Here is a 20,083-nt window from a genome sequence, read left to right as displayed (position 1 = left end):
TGTTCTATCCAACAATGATGACATCAATAACAATAATATACTACAACAATAAAACAACAAGGGCAACAAAAGGAATAAATAAATATTTAAAAAAAGAATATACCTATAGACATTTCAAGTTTATCTGCTTGGAAAAAATTTATATTTTCAGTAAGATTTTTTTAAAAAAAATATTTATTTGGTGGGTTTTTTTTTTTTTGCATGTAATAGGAAATTCCTTTATCAAACTTTCATAATTTTAATTCACTGACTTAAATTTTACAAGTAGACTCCTTTATTTCTTAGCAGGTAACATCAAAAGGAACTGGTTTAAATCCTAATGCCAAAGTATGGCAAGAAATCCCTCCAGGAAATACTGATGCCACTTCAGTAAGTCACGGGACTGAAAGCTCTTGGCATGAAATTGCAGCCACATCAGGGTCTCATCCTGAAAGTAAGTCCAAAATATTTCATCAGAGTAGATCACATATTGACTATATATGTATATGAACAAAACATTGCTTATAATGTTGGGGCACATCCTTTGACTGGTTGAAAGAAAAACATAAGTACTTATTTCAATAGTAGTTAAAAAGATAGTTGCTGATTTCTGTTGTACCATGGGGCTAACTTAAAGTGAGTTATATGTGTATCTAATACTTTCTAAACATTTTTTTCAAAGTATTTTATTTATTTTGTTTTTGAAAGAGATGCAGAGAGAGAGACACACAGAAATACCAGAGCACTGCTCAGCTCTGGCTTATGGTGGCACGGGGGATTGAACCTGGGACTTTGGAGCCTCAGGCATGAGAGACTCTTTGCATAAGCATTATACTATCTACCCCACCCTAATTTTTTCTTTTTAAAACATGCTATAAGCATGAGTGAAATTAAATGATTTTTGAAATAATACATATCTCTACTGTTCATTGTACCAGATAATGGACTCTAAAGTCATACTTTATTGTTACAGTCTTGATATATATATAAAAAAATTCTCATCATTCTTGTTCCTCTGGTTTACCTGGAATGAAAACTAGGCTCAGAAAGGGAGAGCAAGCCTGTTCTACCTCTGTTTATACCGATTAGGGGTGTGGGAAACTGGCTCCCTACAAACCACATTGCACTGGCAACTCAGTCTGCTTCCAGTATTTAACTCATTTTAATATTGTATTTATAAATTGGGCTTTTGTTTTGTTTGATGAGACAGGGCCCATCTTGCCTGATTTTTTTTTTTTTAACCCCCCCCCCCCCGGCTGTTTTTTCATTCTGATAGAGATGCAGAGTGAGACCTTCATCAGAACCAGAGCTGCCCTTTCTGCCATGGCACTCCCAAGTTGTGCTGGGTCTCAACCACGTCAAGGCAGCACAATGCCCTGTGAGCTATTCCTTCAGTCACTATGAATTAGATTTTCATTTTTTGTGTGTAAATGAGGTGTTTATTGATTTTTAAAGTAGTGATTTAATAATGATTGACAAGATTGTGGGTTAAGAGGGATACAATTCCTACCACCAGAGTTTGATATCTCATCCCCCTCCATTGGAAAGCTCCCTAGTCTTTATCCTTCTATGAGTACGCACCAAAGATTTTTTTTTAATTTATTTTTTATTTAAGAAAGGTGACATTAACAAAACCATAGGGTAGGAGGGGTACAACTCCACACAATTCCCACTACCCAATCTCTGTATCCCATCCCCTCCCTTGATAGCTTTCCCATTGTCTCTCCTGGGAGGATGGACCCAGGGTCGTTGTGGGTTGCAGAAGGTGGAAGGTCTGGCTTCTGTAATTGCTTTCCCACTGAACATGGATGTTGACTGGTCGGTCCATACTCCCAGTCTGCCTTTCTCTTTCCCTAGTAGGGTGGGGCTCTGGGGAAGCGGAGCTCCAGGAACTCCTGTTGTGCCCCTACCCATTTTATTTAATTAATTAATTTATTTTTAATTTCTTTACTGGGGAATTAATGTTTTACATTCAATAGTAAATACAATAGTTTGTACATGCATAACATTCCCCAGTTTCCCATATAACAATACAACCCCCACCAGGTCCTCTGTCATCCTTCTAGGACCTGTATTCTCTCCACCACCCCCACCCCCCCACCTCAGAGTCTTTTACTTTGGTGCAATACGCCAATTCCATTTCAGGTTCTACTTGTGTTTTGTTTTCTGATCTTGTTTTTCAACTTCTGCCTGAGAGTAAGATCATCCCATATTCATCCGTCTGTTTCTGACTTATTTCACTTAACATGAATTTTTCAAGGTCCATCCAAGATAGGCTGAAAACGGTGTAGTCACCATTTTTTAGTAGTATTCCATTGTATGTGTGTGTGTATATATATATATATATATATATATATATATATATATATATATATACACACATACATACATATATACATATACATATACATATGCATATACATACCACAACTTGCTTAGCCACTCATCTGCTGTTGGACACCTGAGTTGCTTCCAGGTTTTGTTTATTACAAATTGTGCTGCTAAAAACATGTGTACACAGATCTTTTTGGATGGGTGTGTTGGGTTCCTTAGGATATATCCCCAGGAGAGGAATTGCAGGATCATAGGGTAGGTCCATTTCTGGCCTTCTGAGAGTTCCCCAGACTGTTCTCCACAGAGGTTGGACCAGCAGTGTAGGAGGGTTCCTTTGACCCCACACCCTCTCCAGCATTTGCTGCTGTTACCTTTTCTGATGTATGACATTCTCACAGGAGTGAATTGGTATCTCGTTGTTGTCTTTATTTGCTTTTCTCTGACAATCAGAGACTTGGAGCATTTTTTCATGTGTTTCTCAGCCTTTTGGATCTCTTCTGTGTTGAATATTCTGTCCATGTCATCCCCCCATTTTTGGATGGAGTTATTTGTTGTCTTCTTGTTGAGTTTGGCAAGCTCTTTATATATGTTGGTTATTAAACTCTTATCTGATGTATGGCATGTAAAGATATTCTGCCATTCTGTGAGGGGTCTCTTGGTCTGGGTAGTGGTTTCTTTTGCTGTGAAGAAGCTTTTTAATTTGATGTAGTCCCACAGGTTTATACTTGCCTTAGTCTTCTTTGTAATTGGATTCGTTTCATTGAAGATGACTTTGAAATTTATGCGGAAAAGAGCTCTGCCAATATTTTCCTCTAAGTATCTGATAGTTTCTGGTCTAACATCTAAGTCCTTGATCCACTTGGAATTTACTTTTGTATTTGGTGAAATACAGTGGTTCAATTTCATTCTTCTGAATGTTTCAACCCATTGTCTCCAACACCATTTGTTAAAGAGACTCTGCTTTCCCCATTTAATAGTCTGGGCCCCTTTATCAAAGATTAGATGTCCATAGGTGTGGGGGCATAATTTAGTTTTTTTTTCTTTCATAATTTAGTTTTTATCTGTCATCATTAGCAATGCTATTAAGTCAGCTTGAACATGGCAAAAAAAAAACATAAATGTGCTTTGACATAGGATTTTTCTGAGAGGAAAGTAAAGTGTGTGGAGTACTTTATCTAATTCTTTACTTCTATAGAACAGAACTGAGAAATTAAGAGGGAGGGAGGGAGAGACAGACAGACAGACAGACAGACATAGATAGATCAGATACTGACCCACATCACTTTTTCACCACTTAGGAAGTTTCACCCCATGCCAATTGGGGGCTGAGGGCTTAAATTCAGGTCATGTGCACCATGATGTATGTGCTTAGCCAGGTGCGCCACCATCCACTCCTAATACTTAATTTTAGATAACTCTGAGTAGTTGCTTTTTGGTGTCTAAGACAATCTTAGAACCTTGAACATGTAAAGCATATGCCCGCTACCGCTGTATCACTGAGCTAAGTCTGAACTATTTTTAATCATTGTCATTGGCCCTTAATGATTGAAGTTATTTTCCTTGGGAAGGTAGCTATTACTTAAAAATATGTTGATATTTTCCAAACTAGTAGAATTCTTTGAACTCTTACACAAAAGTCCTAGTAATAGGATTAAAACAATACCTATTTATACTCAGTGACCACACTCCCCCTTTATTACAGGTAATACAGACCTTTCAGAAGAAATTTGTAAGGATTATGAAGTAATGTATTCATCTTGTGAAACCACAAGAAATACTGCAGGCGTTGAAGAATCAACTGATGGAATGATTTTAGCGCCAGAAGATTTGAGTTATCAGTTATATGATGTTTCTGGTAAGTTTTGGTTTGCTTATTCTTATGATATCACTGCTTAGCTCTGGATGAATGCCAGGGATTGAATGGGAAACCTCAAACCTCAGTCATGAAAGTCTTTTGCATGACCACTATGTTATCTCCCCAGCCTGGCTTATTTTATTTTTATCTTTTTTTTATTTATTGGATGGAGACAGAGAGGCAATTGCTGCTGCTAGCTCCAAACTGCAACATTGCTGCGCTACTCAAAGAATCCCCCCTGCAGGAGGGGACTAGGGGCTTGAATGCAGGTCCTTGTGCATGGTAACGTGCACTTAACTGGGTATGACACCTTCTGACCCCATTTTGGTTATTTTTTCAAAATTGTCTACTACCACAAGTGAGAGAACAAGAGTACCACTCTGTCAGGGCATGTTGTGGAGTTTGAGATTGAACTCAGGACCCCCAAGCTTTAGACAGTTTGCAGCCTCCTGGGCTTCTGAACAATGGTTTAAGGGATGTAATCAGTTGGTATTTTAATAAGCTTACTAAAATGACATTGGAAGTTAAATAAAGAAATTGTTTATTTAGCTAGTGTTTCTGTAGGTAGACATTATTAAAAACATAGCTTATTCATTGTTAATATGTCTAGTACAACTTTTGACTCTTAAGACAAAGTTGTGAATTCATGTATCTTACCATCTTTGTGTTTAGAAAATGGTAATCTAATTAATCACTAATGATTTTTAGGAAGAGGTCAAGTTGATCTTATTCTTTAGAATTTTTGAGTACATTAAAGATAAGCTCTTGAATGAAGCAATGAAAAGAGTAGGGCCTGGGAGAAAGTATAGTCTTCATTTTAAATAAATATCTGAGGCTCTGAGAACCCAGGTTCAGTCCCCAGCACTACCATAAGATAAAGCTGAGCTGTGCTTTGGTTAAAAGGGGGAAAAAAAATTGCAAAGAAAAGTTTTAGGAGTAAATGTATTAGATTTGCTAATATTAGCATAGATAGGTTGTTTAGTTAGTTCCTGTCTTCAAATGTAAATTATCACTTTTGTTTTCTGTGGTGGAACTTTTTTGTTGTCAGTTCTGTTTTGTGGCTATTTTGATTTCATTCTGAGTACAGCAATATATAAAATGAATCTCAGGAGTAGCTCAGCGGTTTAAGCGCATGTGGCACAAAGCGCAAGGACTGGCTAAGGATACCAGTTTGAGCCCCCTGCTCCCCACCTGCAGGGGAATCGCTTCACAGGCAGTGAAGTAGGTCTGCACCTGCTTCTATCCTGGTGTCTGTCTATCCTCTCTGTCTTCCCTTCCTCTCTCCATTTCTCTCTGTTCTATCCAACAAGGACATCAACAACAATAATAACTACAACAACAAAACAACAAGGGCAACGAAAGGAAATAAATAAATATAAAAAAATGAATCACCTACCATGATTTAATATTGACTTCTCTTTTTCTACCACCAGGAGAAAGCAACTCATCAATTTCTACAGAAGACCTAAAAGAATGTCTGAAGAAACAATTAGAATTCTGTTTCTCACGGTACACTATATTTTTTATTGGTATTTCTTCTTTTGGTTATCTTTTTCTTAAATTCATTTCCAATTGGATATGCAAAAGGATTTCTTAGAAAATAATGAAGATTGCTGAAATTTCTATAGGATAGTTTTCCTAAGAACACATTCACATTTAGGGTTCTTTAAAAGTGATTATTATCCAGCGAGTTACGTGCAGGTGGTGCAAAGCGCAAGGACTGGCTTAAGGATCCTGGTTTGAGTCCCCAGCTCACACCACCTGCAGGCGGTGAAGCAGGTCTGTAGGTGTCTATCTTTCTCTCCCTCTCTCTGTCTCTCCCCATCTCTCTCCATTTCTTTCTGTCCCATCTAATAACGATATCAACAACAATAATAGCTACAGCAATAATAAAAAAGGGCAACAAAAGGGAATAAATAAATATTTTTTAAAAATGTGATTATTATTGTGGTCTGGGAAGTGGTGCAGTGAATAAAGCACTCGACTCTCAGTCATGAGGTCCTGAGTTCAATCCCGGGCAGCACATGTACCAGAGTGATATCTGGTTCTTTCTCTCCTCCTGTCTTTCTCATGAATAAATAAATTTTTTTTTAAAAAAAGTGATTATTATCTACTTATGATTTAGTTGTTATTTCCCCATAATTTTTTTATCATAGAGTTACTTCTGGGGCAAGGATAGATAGCATAATGGTTATGCAAAGAGACTCTCATGCCTGAGGCTCCAGGTTCAGTCTCAGGTTCAGTTCCCCCTGCACCACCATAAGCCAGAGCTGAGCAGTGCTCTGATAAAGTAGTATGGGCATAAACTTTGTATTACTAGTCTTATATAATAAACAAGATCTTCTTGGGGTTCGGGAGGTAGATTCCTTACACACATGGCCCAGTTTTGGTCTCTGGCATCACATGAGAATGTCACGGAACTAGGGAAAGATGTATTACTTGTGGGAGTATATTTTACCATGTTCAAGGACCTGGACCTTCTGCAACCACATGGGAGGACCATGCAAATTGTGGTTTCATAAATGGTGATTCAGTGGTGTGGTGTGTGTCTTCATCGCCTAGTTTTCCCTCTATTTTTCTTTTCTTCTTTTTTTTATAGTATCTTTATTTATTGGATAGAGACAGCCAGCAATCTAGAGGAGACACTGGCGGCACTGCTTCTCACGGGTGGAGACCGGGAGCTTGAACTCGATCATTGCACATTGTGATACATGTGCTTAACCAGGTGTACCACCACCCAGCCCCTCTCCCTCTATTTTTTATCTGCTGTCTGGGGAAGTAGAAAGTCTACTAAAAGCACGTAGGCATGAAGTCCCAGCAAAGGTTTCCTGGGGATGGGTGGGTATTTTTTCATTTATTTATTTTGGATAGAAACAGAAAATAGAGGGAAGGGCCAAGTAAAGAGGAGAGAGAGAGATCCTGCAGCTTTGCTTCACTGCTCATGAAGCTCCTCCCCTTCCCCTGTAGGGAGGAACTGGGTGCTTGAACCCGGGTCCTAAAGACATCATAAAGTTTCAGTGTTAAATTGCCCCTCCCAGGATAAACAAAATTATAAAAATAAACAAAATATATATTTTTTTAATTAAAGAGAAAGATAGGAGAAAGAAAGAACCAGACATCACTTTAGTACATGTGCTGCTGGGGGTTGAGCTCAGTGCCTCATGCTTGAGAGTACAATGCTTTATCCACTACAGCACATCCCAGACCACCAAAAATTTTGAATATTCATGCAGCTAGAAAACTTTATTTTGTTTCTGGAAGAGGTAGAATCAGTGAACAGACATTTAAAGCTAGAAAGCTGGGTTTTGTTGTAGAATTCTATACACATTTCCTCCTGCCCCCTTTTCCCTCCCCTCCCTCAAGCTGAGACCTTGCACATGTGTGATTTCCAGGCTTTCATAGTTTTTCATTCAGACTTGTGGGTGTGGGTGGGGTCTTGACACTCCCACGTGGTATCAGCACTTGAACCTGGGCCATTTGCATGGCAAAACAAATAATCTACTTCATGAGATGTTCTACCAGCCCACTTTTATTTATTTTATTTATTCTTTTAAATTGCATAGAGACAAAGAAATTAAGAGAGAAGGGGGATATAGAAAGGGAGAGATACTTGCAGCAGCACTGCTTCAATAATCTTCAAACCTGCACACATACACTCTCTCCTACTCACTCACTCTCACTCTCTAACATCCCTGAATGTGGGGTCTGGGGACTTGAACCATTGTAACAGTCAGGCTCAGGTGTGCCACCACCTCACCCTCAATTTGCATGTGTTTATTGCCAGAGTCTGAACCCAGGGATTGAATCTAGACACTCATCTCTGTGAGGCATGTACTCTACCATTGAACTATTGGGTTGTTGGAAAAGTCATATTTTTTTCCATTTTTCTGTGCATAAAATGCATTTATTTATGTGTTTATTTACTTACTGGATAGAAACAGTGAGACGGCAGCGAGAAATGGGGAGAGAGAATGAGAAACAACTGTATTACTTTAAAATAGATTATTGTATTATTTTGGATAACAGTTTAAGAAAGTGATAAGAGTGAACTTTTGGTTGTTTAAAAGAGAGTTATTGGTTAATAGTACTGTTGCTTCTGTCTTTCAGAGAAAATTTGTCAAAGGATCTTTATTTGATATCACAAATGGACAGTGATCAATTTATTCCAATTTGGACAGTTGCCAACATGGAAGAAATAAAAAAGCTGACCACAGATCCAGATCTAATTCTTGAAGTTTTGAGATGTATGTAAATATTTTTATATACTTAAATGTTCGTAAAATTGTCAAAAATGAATTGAAAATATCATTTAAAATGTTTTTCTTTTATTCTTTTGTACCAATAATTTTTATTTGTTCTTTTCCTATTAATTCTATATTGATTCTTTAACTTCTATATCTATTGAACTGGAATCATTATCATACCCTTTAAAACCAAGCTATCTCAAACTTTGGATGGAATCCAAGTTAAAGACATTTTTATATCACAACCAAATACATAGAAATTCCAGCTGAAATGTCAGTTACTCAAATCCAGTACTAAATTGTTGCAGTGAGTTCCTTCCTCTTCTCAACTGATTTCACAATCTATTGATGAATTCTGACCTCCATTTTGACAGTTTGGTGAAAGTTTTCATTTTTAGTGATTGTGTCCTATTACCTATGTTCCTAGTTACCTCTGTTTGAGTTTTGTTAACAATTGGTAATTGACTGAATAAATTAAGATCTCCATTAAAAGTTACTTATTTAGGATAGAGGCAGAGAAATTGAGAGAAAAGGCACAGAGGGAGAGAGACACCTACTTCACCACTTAAGTTTTTTTCCCTTTTTGAGATGGGGACAGAAGGCTTGAACCAGGGTCCATGCACTTTACTGAGTGTCTTTGCCTAGCCCCAAAGATCTCTATTTTTAAATTACATTTCTGAGATTCTGATCCCCCTTTTCCTTCTTCGCTCCCTCCCTCCCAGTACTGCTCAGCTCTGGTTTATGATGGCGCTGGGGATTAAACCTGAGACTTTTGGTGCCTCGGGCATGAAGGGCTCTTTGCATAAACACTGTGCTGTTTCCCTAACTCCTGATCATTTTTTACAGATATTATTAATGTGACCTAGTTTTGCTAATATTAAGGGAAGGACACTATATTGCTACTGTCTTTATTCTTCCAAAAATCCTCTCACACATAACTATAACTGTGTAAGAGTAATAATGTTAAAACTGGTGGAAGGTTATAATTATTAGAGCATAATTTTTGAGACTAACTCAAGTATGTTGTTGATTTTTGTTATATCTTGAAATACTTTTTCTAATTTTAAAGAGTTAAATTACCTTGTTCAGCACAAGTGTTGTATACTTTCTCCAGGCGCCATTTGAACAGTACCAAGTCATAGTGTGGCACTCTGTATTTGTGTAAAGAATAACATTGATGGTCTTCTTTGTGTATTAATCTCATTTTTTTTCTTTTTAAATTTCAGCCTCTCCCATGGTACAAGTTGATGAGAAAGGGGAGAAAGTGAGACCAAGTCATAAACGTTGTATTGTTATTCTTAGAGAGATTCCTGAAACAACACCAATAGAGGTAAAGTTAAACATTACTAAAGCTACATGTTCATCAACCATTTTAAATGGAGCAGGTAGACAGTACAAATCAATGCTGTTATCACAGTCACTATGAATAGAATAATTAGTAATTCTTATATTTTAAGGCGGGTAGAACTATTTGGAAGTTTGGTTTTGTAAGTAGAAGTCACCAGATTATAGTCTAAGGTCCAGAAGGTGGCTTACCTGGCAGGGCATGTTTCCTTGCCTTGTACACACACAGGGCTTGAGACCCAGCACCCTGTGAGCATGCCTTGACACTGGGGGAAGCTCTAGTGGCATCTAATTCCATCTGGCCTTAAAAGTCACCACTATAGCAGCTGGGGAAGTGAGTCTTGGTAGAGCATAGGACTTGACTCTGTGAGGCCTTCAGCTGTATCCTCAGCCCTGCAGACCTCAGAGAAGTGTTCAGGTTCCCAGTCTCTCTCATAAAACTGACATATTTTTTTTAAGTCACCACTTAAATCTCTGTTTAATTTTAATTTCAGTGATTACACTCTGAACTAAACACAGTTATTTTCATGAGTAAATCATAGTGTCTCATCCTGAATGGTATTTTCAGTAGGTGTTCTTTCTTTCTGTATTTTTCCCCCCTTTTTTACCAGAGCACTGCTCAGCTCTTGCTTATGGTGGTGCCAGGACTTTGGAGCCTCAGGCATGAGAGTCTCTTTACATAATCGTTCTGTAATTTTTTTAGGAATGCTTTATCAGTTCGTTCTTTCTTTTTGCCTCCAGGGTTATTGCTGGGGCTTGATGTCTGCTCCTAGGCCACTTAAAAATTTAAAAAATTTTTATTTTTATTGGGTAGGACAGAGAAATTGAGAGGGATTGGGGGGGGGAGATAAAATACCTATAGAAACGCTTTACCACGGGATTTGGGCGGTAGCACAGTGGGTTAAGTGCACATGGCACAAAGCGTGAGGACCAGTGTAAGGATCCCAGTTAATGAAAAACAACAAGGGCAACAAAAGGGAATGATTGAACGAACGAATAAATAAATAAATAAATAAATAAATAAATAAATAAATAAATAAACTGGAAATATACTTAAACAAATAAAAAAATACAAATTCCTTTCAAATTGCTAACTATTAAGAATTCTGAGTTTTGGTTATCGGTCTTTTCCATTATGTATTTCTATGTATTTGGTAGAGTTTTAATTTTTAGTTATATCAGCTGTAAAAAAGGGAAGTTATCTGCATAGTTATATACATGATTTGTAGTGATAAAGTATCTACTGAACAAAAGGACATTTAATATACTGAGCACACAGTCAATGCTAATGAAGGAGGTAACCTTTTTTTTCTGACAGTATGCTATTGGAGAGATTTTTTTTTTCCCCTAAGAATTTATTTATTTATTCATGAGAAAGACTGGCGGAGAGAGAGAAAGAACCAGACATCACACTGGTACATGTGTTGCCAAGGATTGAACTCAGGGCCTCATGGTTGAGAATCCAATGCTTTCTCTGCTGCGCCACCTCCTGGACCACTACTGGAGATATTTTTAATATAAGAAAAGTTTAGCTTGCTGCAAAGGATGAAATAATTCAAGGTTCCATCCCTGTATTATGAACAAAATTTACATAATCACCATGTTTTTGTTTTAATTTTAGTGCCTAATCCCCGAATGTGGAACTCATATTTGCATTATTGAGAATGTTGATAAATAATAGGAAAATAGGAAAAAAGCATAAGCAGCAAAAAAATAGAAATGAATAAAACATAAAGGATATGCATATGCATGTGTACTTTAGAAATAATCCAACTTTTTCTTTCTTAGGAAGTGAAAGCTTTGTTCAAAAATGAGAATTGTCCCAAGGTAATAAGTTGTGAATTTGCACACAATAGCAACTGGTATATTACTTTCCAGTCAGATACGGATGCACAACAGGTGAGAAAAGAGCTTTCCTTCTATTTCAGGTAGTCATGTAAAAAGTAGTAGCATGTTGGCATACAGTTGATATATATGATATAGATAATTTGTGTTTGGGACCTGAATTGGTAGCTTTAGTCCTAGAAATTTGTCTGGTTTTGTATGGGACCTGATCATTTGATGATTATTAAAAGTGATTATTAGAATAGTAGTGATATATTTAACTCAGAAAATGTATACTTATGGTAGTATTTTTCTTTTTTAATTTATTTTGGATTGAGATGGAATGAAATTGAGAGGAATTGGGGAGACAAAGAGGGAGAGAAGAAGAAGAAAGACACCTCTGGCATTACCTCACAGTTGAAGCTTCCTCCCTTGCTGTATGCTTTATATTGGGTTCTAGTTCTCCCCCACCAAGAGAATTGGATCAGTCCTGCTAATTTCGTGGGCCCGCTTGGCCCCGCCCCTAGGAACCCCGAGAGAGGGTTCCTGAGTTCCAAAGAGAGAGAGTTAGAGAGTTACACAGTTGGAGAGTTGAAGAGTTGCAGAGTTGCAAGGTTCCTGAGTTCCAGAGTAAGAGAGAGTGCTTGCGCCCCGCAAAGAGACAGCAGAGTTCTGTTTGGTGATTAGTTTGTCTTAGTTTATGAATCGTTGCTCCTGAATAAAGAAATACAGCTTCCCTGCCCAGCCGTTGTCTCCGCGTCTCTGTTACCCGCCCGTGAAGCTAGCCCGGCCAGCAAGAGCCTCAGAATTTTTAACAACACTCCCTGCAGGTGGGGACTAGGGTTTGAACCTTGGTCCTTGCACACTGTGATGTATATGCACTGAACAGGGTGTGGCACCACCTGGCTCCAATACAGTAGCATTTCTAAAAGCTTCACCTTTGTATTCATCTGAAAATTGGCTAAAAAAAATTTATTTAATCTTCTCAAAGCTTTTTACTCTTACTTGATAGTATGCCCTACTTACTTAAAGATAAGCAAATAATACTCCTTTGAAAAACTATACCTAAATTGGGAGTATTTTTAAAACACCTGTTTTAAAAGTTTTTTTTCTTTTTTTAATAACTAGAAGTGTTTATTTGAGACATTTCCCCAAAATTTTCATGTGGGTGGCCCCAGATGAGGTTAACGTGGATGAGACAGAGCAGGTAGAATAGTAGTATGTCTGGGCCAGCTTTCAGGTGATGAGCGATCTTTTAGGTCTACTTTGAATTTGTGCGTTTTACCTATAGTAATCCACAGTAAACGTGTACTGTGAAGTCTTAGATTTTTAGACCTGCACAAATTAAGTCACCTTCAAGATTTGTTTTGACTTAGTTGTCTTGGTAAAAAAAAAAAAAGCTTTAAATGTCATATTTACATGCTAACAAGAGGCTTCTATCCCCCTCTGATTTGTTAACAGGCTTTTAAATACTTGAGAGAAGAAGTTAAAACATTTCAGGGCAAGCCCATCATGGTAAGAAATATTTGTAACTAGAGGCCAGCATGAAATGAAGTTTTTGGTGTTGTTTGAAAATTTTGAATCCATAATGGTTTAAACATTTTAGTTACTTGTTTGGAAGTGAGGGCAGAGAGAACACAGGAACACCACTTTGGCACACGCTGTCCTGGAGATCAAATGAGTGATGAACACTTGCACTGTCTTTGGGACTGCGCTTTGTTTGTTTTCCTGTTTTGAGTCAGAAACTAAACCTAGGGCTTCTTAGATGCAAACCTTGCATTCTGACTTGGTCCTTGCTTATTGTCTTTACATAGTTGACCTGTTCTCACATCCCACAACATTTCCCTGAATTCTGAACTTCTTCCATCATTATTGCCAATATTTAGTCTTTTTACTGTTGGAGTTTAGCATTCAAATTCCTCTCCCTCTTACACTACTTTTCACACTAGTACTACAACTGTGTAGAGCTCTAAAATATGACCCCAAGCATATATGTATTTTGATTTGCTTCTTATCCTTTATGTGATGAAATTATTATAAATGCAATGCGTTATCCTTTTTTCTTTTTATATTTATTTTTCCTTTTGTTGCCCTTGTTTTTTTTATTGTTGTAATATTATTGTTGTTATTGATGTCATCATTGTTAGATAGGGCAGAGAGAAATGGAGAAAGAAGGGGAAGACAGAGGGGAAGAGAAAAACACCTGCAGACCTGCTTCACTGCCTGTGAAGCGACTCCCCTGCAGGTGGGGCCTGAAACCAGGATCCTTACTCTGGTCATGGTGCTTCGCACCATGTGCGCTTAACCCACTACGCTACCACCCAACTCTGCAATGTGTTATTCTTAGTGACTTTTCTTGTTCTGTTCTCAGTACTTTGCATATATTGGCTCACTTAATCCATTAAGAACCTATACAAAGTAGCCACTCCAATTTTCTCTATTTTACTGAGAAGGAAAATCAGAACACTCCATTTGTTTTCACACAACTAGTGTAAGAAGAGCCAGAATGAAAGCATGTGTTTATTAAGGGCAGTGTACCGCACACCCTATTTAAATACTTGACATTTTCAGATTTTTTTCAGTGCCCTTCAATATGTTGTTTTATTTTCTGCATGACAGATAAAGCTATCTGCTGGTTGCCATTCTAGTTCCTCTACCTGTAATGCTCTTTTATTTTAAAGATTTTATATTTATTTATTTATTAATGAGAAAGCTAGGAGGAGAGAGAAAGGACCAGCCATCACTCTGATACATGTGCTGCCGGGAATTGAACTCAGGACCTCACACTTGAGAGTCTAATACTTTATCCACTGCACCACCTCCTGGACCACAATACTCTTTATGTTTTATGTTCCTTCCTTGCTTTATGTGTCAGATTTCATTTGATGTACGTGTAAAGTAGAGATCTAGTTTTATTATTAATTTTTATGTGTGTGAAATCTTTTCATCTAGCATACCTGTTTCTGATTGGCTATTCGTATTTATGTAAACCCAGAGACCTATGCATGTGTAATACCGCCTCCAGAGCCTTCCCAGTGAAGCTCATTTTTATTGCTGTAATTTTGACAGGATAGGAATGGAGAGGGTTCCTGCAGGTGGGCTTCAGCCTGGACTCTTGGGCACAGTAATGTGCACACTCAGCCAGGTGCTCATAGTCCTACCATCCAGCCCAAGTTTTTAAATTGCTCCTCTCCTCTCCTCTCCTCTCCTCTCCTCTCCTCTCCTCTCCTCTCCTCTCCTCTCCTCTCCTCTCCTCTCCTCTCCTCTCCTCTCCTCTCCTCTCCTCTCCTCTCCTCTCCTCTCCTCTCCTCTCCTCTCCTCTCCTCTCTCCCCTCTCCCCTCTCCCCTCTCCCCCCTCCCCCCTCCCCCCTCTCCCCTCTCTCCCCCCTCTCCCCTCTCCCCTCTCCCCTCTCTCCTCTCTCCTCTCTCCTCTCTCCTCTCTCCTCTCCCCTCCCCCCTCCCTTCCCCTCCCCTTCCCTCCTTTTTTTTTAAACAGAGCACTGTTCAGCTCTGGCTTATGGTGGTGTGGGTGATTGTACCTGGGACTTTGGAGCCTCAGGCATGAGAGTCTGTTTGCATAACCATTGGGCTATCTACCTTTCACCAAAATTGCTTATTTCTTTGAGAGAAAGGCAAAGAAAGAGGGAGGCAAGACAACATGGTACCACTTCACCATCCATAGAATTTCCAAATTCTGTTTGTGGTGCTCTGATGTGGTGCTAGGGCTTGAATGAGAGGCTCCACACACAGCATGGCATGCACTCTACTGGGTGAGCTATCACCTGGCCTCAATACAATCATTATTATTTATCTTTTTTTTTTTTTTTTTTTTTTTTAACAACAACACTTCAGTGGCTTATGGTGGTGCGGGATTGAACCTGAGACTTCGGAGCATCATGAATGAGAGTCTCCGTACATAACCATTATGCCATCTACCCCTGGCTCCCCACCTGCAGTGGAGTCACTTCACAAGCAGTGAAGCAGGTCTGTAGGTGTCTTTCTCCCCTCCTCTCTGAGGGTAGATAGCATAATGGTTATGCAAACAGACTCTAATGCCTGAGGCTCCAAAGTCCCAGGTTCTATCTCCTGCACCACGATAAGCCAGAGCTGAACATGCTCTGGTTAAAAAATTTAAAAAATAGGGAGTCGGGCAATAGCGCAGTGGGCTAAGCACAGGTGGTACAAAGCACAAGGACCGGTGTACGGATCCCGGTTCGAGCCTCCGGCTCCCCACCTGTAGGGGAGTTGCTTCACAGGCGGTGAAGCAGGTATGCAGGTGTCTATCTTTATCTCCCCCTCTGTCTTCCCCTCCTCTCTCCATTTCTGTCTGTCCTATCTAACAGTGAGGACATCAAGAATAAAAAAACAACAAGGACAACAAAAATGGAATAAATAAATAAACAAATATTAAAAATAAATAGGGCAGGGGTAGATTGCATAGTGGTTATGCAAACAGACTCCATGCCTGAGGCTCCAAAGTGCCAGGTTCAATCCCTTGCATCACCATAAACCAGAGCTGATCAGTGCTCTGGTAAAGAAAAAAAGAAAAAAAAATTAATTAAAGAAAAAATTAAAAGATAATAAGAATTTTTTTAAAGAAGGAATGTATTTGTATGAAATACATTTGTGAAAATATGTTTCAGTTCTTTAATGTGTTTCTTTTCTAGGCAAGGATAAAAGCCATCAACACTTTTTTTGCCAAGAATGGCTATCGCTTAATGGACTCCAGTATGTACAGTCAGCCTATTCAAACTCAAACACAGTATGCCTCCCCAGTCTTTATGCAGCCTGTGTATAACCCTCACCAGCAGTACTCAGTCTATAGTATTGTGCCTCATTCGTGGTCTCCAAACCCTGCACCTTACTTTGAAACTCCACTGGTAAGTGAGCTCCTTAGAAAATAGTAGTTTTTGTTTCTCTTTTCATTGATACCAGTGCTTAATTAATCTGGCTGGATTAAAGATAGCTAGTTCCCTGTATCATAATATATATGGAGTAAGTGGTGGCACACCAGGTGAAGCGCAAGGATCCCAGTTCAAGCTCTGGCTACTTGCGCGGGGGGTTGGGGGGGCAGCTTCCCAAGTGGTGAAATAGGTATGCAGGTGTCTTTCTCCCTCTTGAACCTCTTGAAAGATCCCTTCCCTCTCAATTTCTTTTTGTACTGTCCTATTTAACAAAAAAAAAAAAAAAGAAAAAAATGGCTGCTAGGAGCAGCTGATTCATAGTTTTGGCACCAAGCCCCAGTGATAACCCTGGAGGCAAATTAAAATAAAAAAATATATGGGGCCAGGTGGTGGTGCACTGGCTAAGTGAACACATCCGTGTGCAAGGACCGAGGTCAAGCGCCTGGTCCCCACCCGCAGGGGGAAAGCTTCACAAGAGGTGAAGCAGGGTTGTAGGTGTCTCTCTGTCTTGTCTGCTTCTCTAACTCCCCCTTCCTTCTCATGTCTCTCTGTCTCTACCCAAAAAACAAGTAAAAATACTTTATATATGTATATATACACATACATATATATGTATATATACACATATATATGTATGTTTGTATGTATGTATGAATGACTAAAGACAGCCTATAATTTTGTTCTTTAGATGTTTTAACACATCCAAATTTATCTTCTAGGCTCCCTTTCCGAATGGTAGTTTTATGAATGGTTTTAGTTCACAAGGATCTTATAAAACAAATGCTGCTGCCATGAATATGAGTCGACCATTCCAAAAAAATCGGTAAGATAAAAAAAAAGGGTGGGGTCCTGGCGATAGTTCAGTGGGTTAGGCACACATGGCGTGAAACGCAAGGATCCTGGTTTGAGCCCCCGGCTCACCACCTGCAGGGGGGTTGCTTTACAAGCAGTGAAGCAGGTCTGCAGGTGTCTTCCCCCCGCCCCCCGTCTTCCCCTCCTCTCTCTCTCTGTCCTATCCAACAACAACAATATCAGTAACAACAATAATAACAACAACGATAAAACAAGTGCAACAAAAGGCGGGGGCGGGGGAAGCCTTCAGGACAAGTGGATTCGTAGTGCAGGCACTGAGCCCCAGCAATAACCCTGGAGGGGAAAAAAAATGGCTGAAATTAATTGTAAGTCTTCAGGACCTCATGCTTGTGGATCCAACATGTTATCCACTATGCCACTTCCAGCTCCACAAATTATTTGTGATTATTTATACCAAAAATGCTAAAGTACCATTTTTTGTGCATTCAATGTCTATAGTTCTTTCTTTCTTTCTCTTTCTTTTTAAATATTTATTCCCTTTTGTTGTCCTTATTTTATTGTAGTCATTATTGATGCTGTCATTGTTGGAATTCTTTTATTTTTTATTGAACCATTTTTATAATGGGTTTAGTGGTTTACAGAATAGTAGTTGACACATGGTAGTTCTCATCCTCTGTGATAGAGACAGAGAAATTGGGAGGGAAGTGGGGACATAGACACCTGCACCACAACCTTACCACTCAAGAAGCTCCTTGTCTCTCACCTGCATGTGAGCTCTGAATCTGGGTCTTTGCTGATGGTAATGTCTGTGTACTGCTGTGTGCACCAGAACCTCAGGCTCCCTGGGCCAATCCCTGGCACCAACATAAAACAGAGTTGAGGGAGTTAAATGGAAGCAACAACAACATCAACAACTACAACAGTAAAACACGGGCAACAAAAGAGAATAAATAAATATTTTTTAAAAAGAGTTTAACAGTGCTCAGGTTTGGGGGGCAATTTTGTAACTAATGAATGAAAGCATTGATGTTTGCAGATGCTTTCCTGAAGGTAGAGTGTATGGCAACCCAGGAGAGGAAGCAGTGTGTGAAGTCCCAAGCTTGAGCCCAGCACATCATGTGTCAGAGTGCTCAGGTCCTCTCTCATTAATAAACAGATATTTCCAAAATTAATTAGATAAATTATTATAATTCTTTATGTTCACATGTTGTGTCTCCCGTGCTTGCTTGGTAAAAGAGGTGACTAAAGTAAGAAAGCAAAGAAGACAGTTAAGTCATCCTGGCTGACGTCCATTTTTGGAGATAGAGCTAAAGCTAATACAGTTTTACATAATTTAATTGTGCAGTGTTCATGTACAGATTTCTTCCATATATTTGACCAATATAGCTTGTTGATTTATATATTTATTTTGTCTTGTTTACCAGAGCACTGCTCAGCTCTGGATTATGGTGTTGCAGGGGATCGAACCTAGGACTTTGGAGCCTCAGGCATGAGATTCTCTTTGCATAACCGTTATGCTATCTACCCCTGCCCTAGGTTGTTAACTTTTAGGTATAAGAATAATAATTTCTTGCTAAGTACTACATAGCAACTTGAAGGATTTTAGACCACTTTTTGCTCCTAAGTAGGAGTATTGCCTCAAGACCTTGCTGTGACTCCTCCTCACTTCCTTTCTTGCTCTATTCCTCCCTTTTTGGTTTATCATATTAATCTTGTAACTGCCTGATGATGATCACTAGCCTTACTTAAGAGAGAATAGGACTAACTTTCAAAAGTCTGGGCACTTTTCTACCTCTCATACTTTATCTGTCACTCTGGCTTCATTTTTCTTTACATCTCTTACCATTTACTTCTTTCATCAGTTTTCATTTCTTTGGCCTAGACTGAGATTGTTAAGTCCCTTTCAGTGAAGGGTAAGATTATGAGATCTGAAAGCTGTATAAACCCTTTATGTTCAGTAGATCTAGTGGAGTGAAATGTAGAAAGTTAGGTGAAGGGGACTGGGAGATGGCTCACCAGGTAGAGTCTGCTTTGTCATGTGCAGGGACCCAGATGTTTGAACCCTTGGCTACCACCTAGGGAAAACTAGGGGAAAACATATTCGCAAGAGGTGAAGCAGAGTTGTCTCCTCCTTTTCTGTAACTCCCTCTCTTAACTGTAAACCTGTCTGGGGAGGAAAATCCACTGGGAATGGGAGTGGTGGAGTCATGCGTGCATGGAATCCTGGTGATTAGTGGACAGTCTCTGAAGAGACTGATAACCAGCATGCTTCAAATTAAAAACTGGGCTTTGGCACTACACATATTACCATGCAAAAGGACTCAGGTTCAAGCCTCCTATTCCCATCTTCCAGGGGAAGGCTTCATAAGTGGTGAAGCAGTGCTGTAGGTATCTTTCTTTTTCTTAATTAATTAATTAATTAATTTCCCTGAAGGGTTATCGCTGGGGCTCAGTGTAAGCACTACGAATCTACTGTTCCTGGCAGCCATTTTATGCATTTTTTTTACTGGATAGGACAGGGATAGAGAGAAAGAGACAGCTGCAGACCTGTTTCAACGCCTGTGAAGAGACCACACACACACACACATACACACTCACTCTCTCTCTCTACATTTTTTTTTACTGGATAGGACAGGGATAGAGAGAGAGAGACAGCTGCAGACCTGTTTCAACGCCTGTGAAAGACCACACACACACACACACACACACACACACACACACGCGCGCGCGCGCGCATACTCGACCCAGGATCCTGTGTGGGTCCTTGTGCTTTGAACTATGTGTGC

General features: G+C 39.2%; 1 protein-coding gene across 10 annotated transcripts in view; it reads left to right on the top strand.

The window, feature by feature from the left end:
• LARP4 (La ribonucleoprotein 4) overlaps positions 1 to 20,083 on the top strand; it is a 66,591-nt gene that overhangs the window by 32,114 nt on the left and 14,394 nt on the right. For 5 of the 10 annotated variants that reach the window (XM_060195377.1, XM_060195378.1, XM_060195372.1 and 2 more), the window contains 10 exons: positions 286 to 433; positions 1,256 to 1,342; positions 4,025 to 4,168; positions 5,602 to 5,677; positions 8,276 to 8,412; positions 9,639 to 9,742; positions 11,545 to 11,655; positions 13,042 to 13,095; positions 16,248 to 16,460; positions 17,204 to 17,307. In XM_060195377.1, the coding sequence (XP_060051360.1) occupies positions 286 to 433; positions 1,256 to 1,342; positions 4,025 to 4,168; positions 5,602 to 5,677; positions 8,276 to 8,412; positions 9,639 to 9,742; positions 11,545 to 11,655; positions 13,042 to 13,095; positions 16,248 to 16,460; positions 17,204 to 17,307 (1,178 nt within the window). The remainder of the gene's footprint in view (positions 1 to 285; positions 434 to 1,255; positions 1,343 to 4,024; positions 4,169 to 5,601; positions 5,678 to 8,275; positions 8,413 to 9,638; positions 9,743 to 11,544; positions 11,656 to 13,041; positions 13,096 to 16,247; positions 16,461 to 17,203; positions 17,308 to 20,083) is intronic. The other 5 variants (XM_060195379.1, XM_060195374.1, XM_060195376.1 and 2 more) reach the window with 3 other exon arrangements.

The sequence above is a fragment of the Erinaceus europaeus genome, chromosome 7, assembly GCF_950295315.1.
Source record: "Erinaceus europaeus chromosome 7, mEriEur2.1, whole genome shotgun sequence".
NCBI classification, from domain to species: Eukaryota; Metazoa; Chordata; class Mammalia; order Eulipotyphla; family Erinaceidae; genus Erinaceus; species Erinaceus europaeus.
The sequence above is the reverse complement of the archived record's forward strand: the minus strand, read 5'-3'. Positions and strand labels throughout refer to the sequence as shown.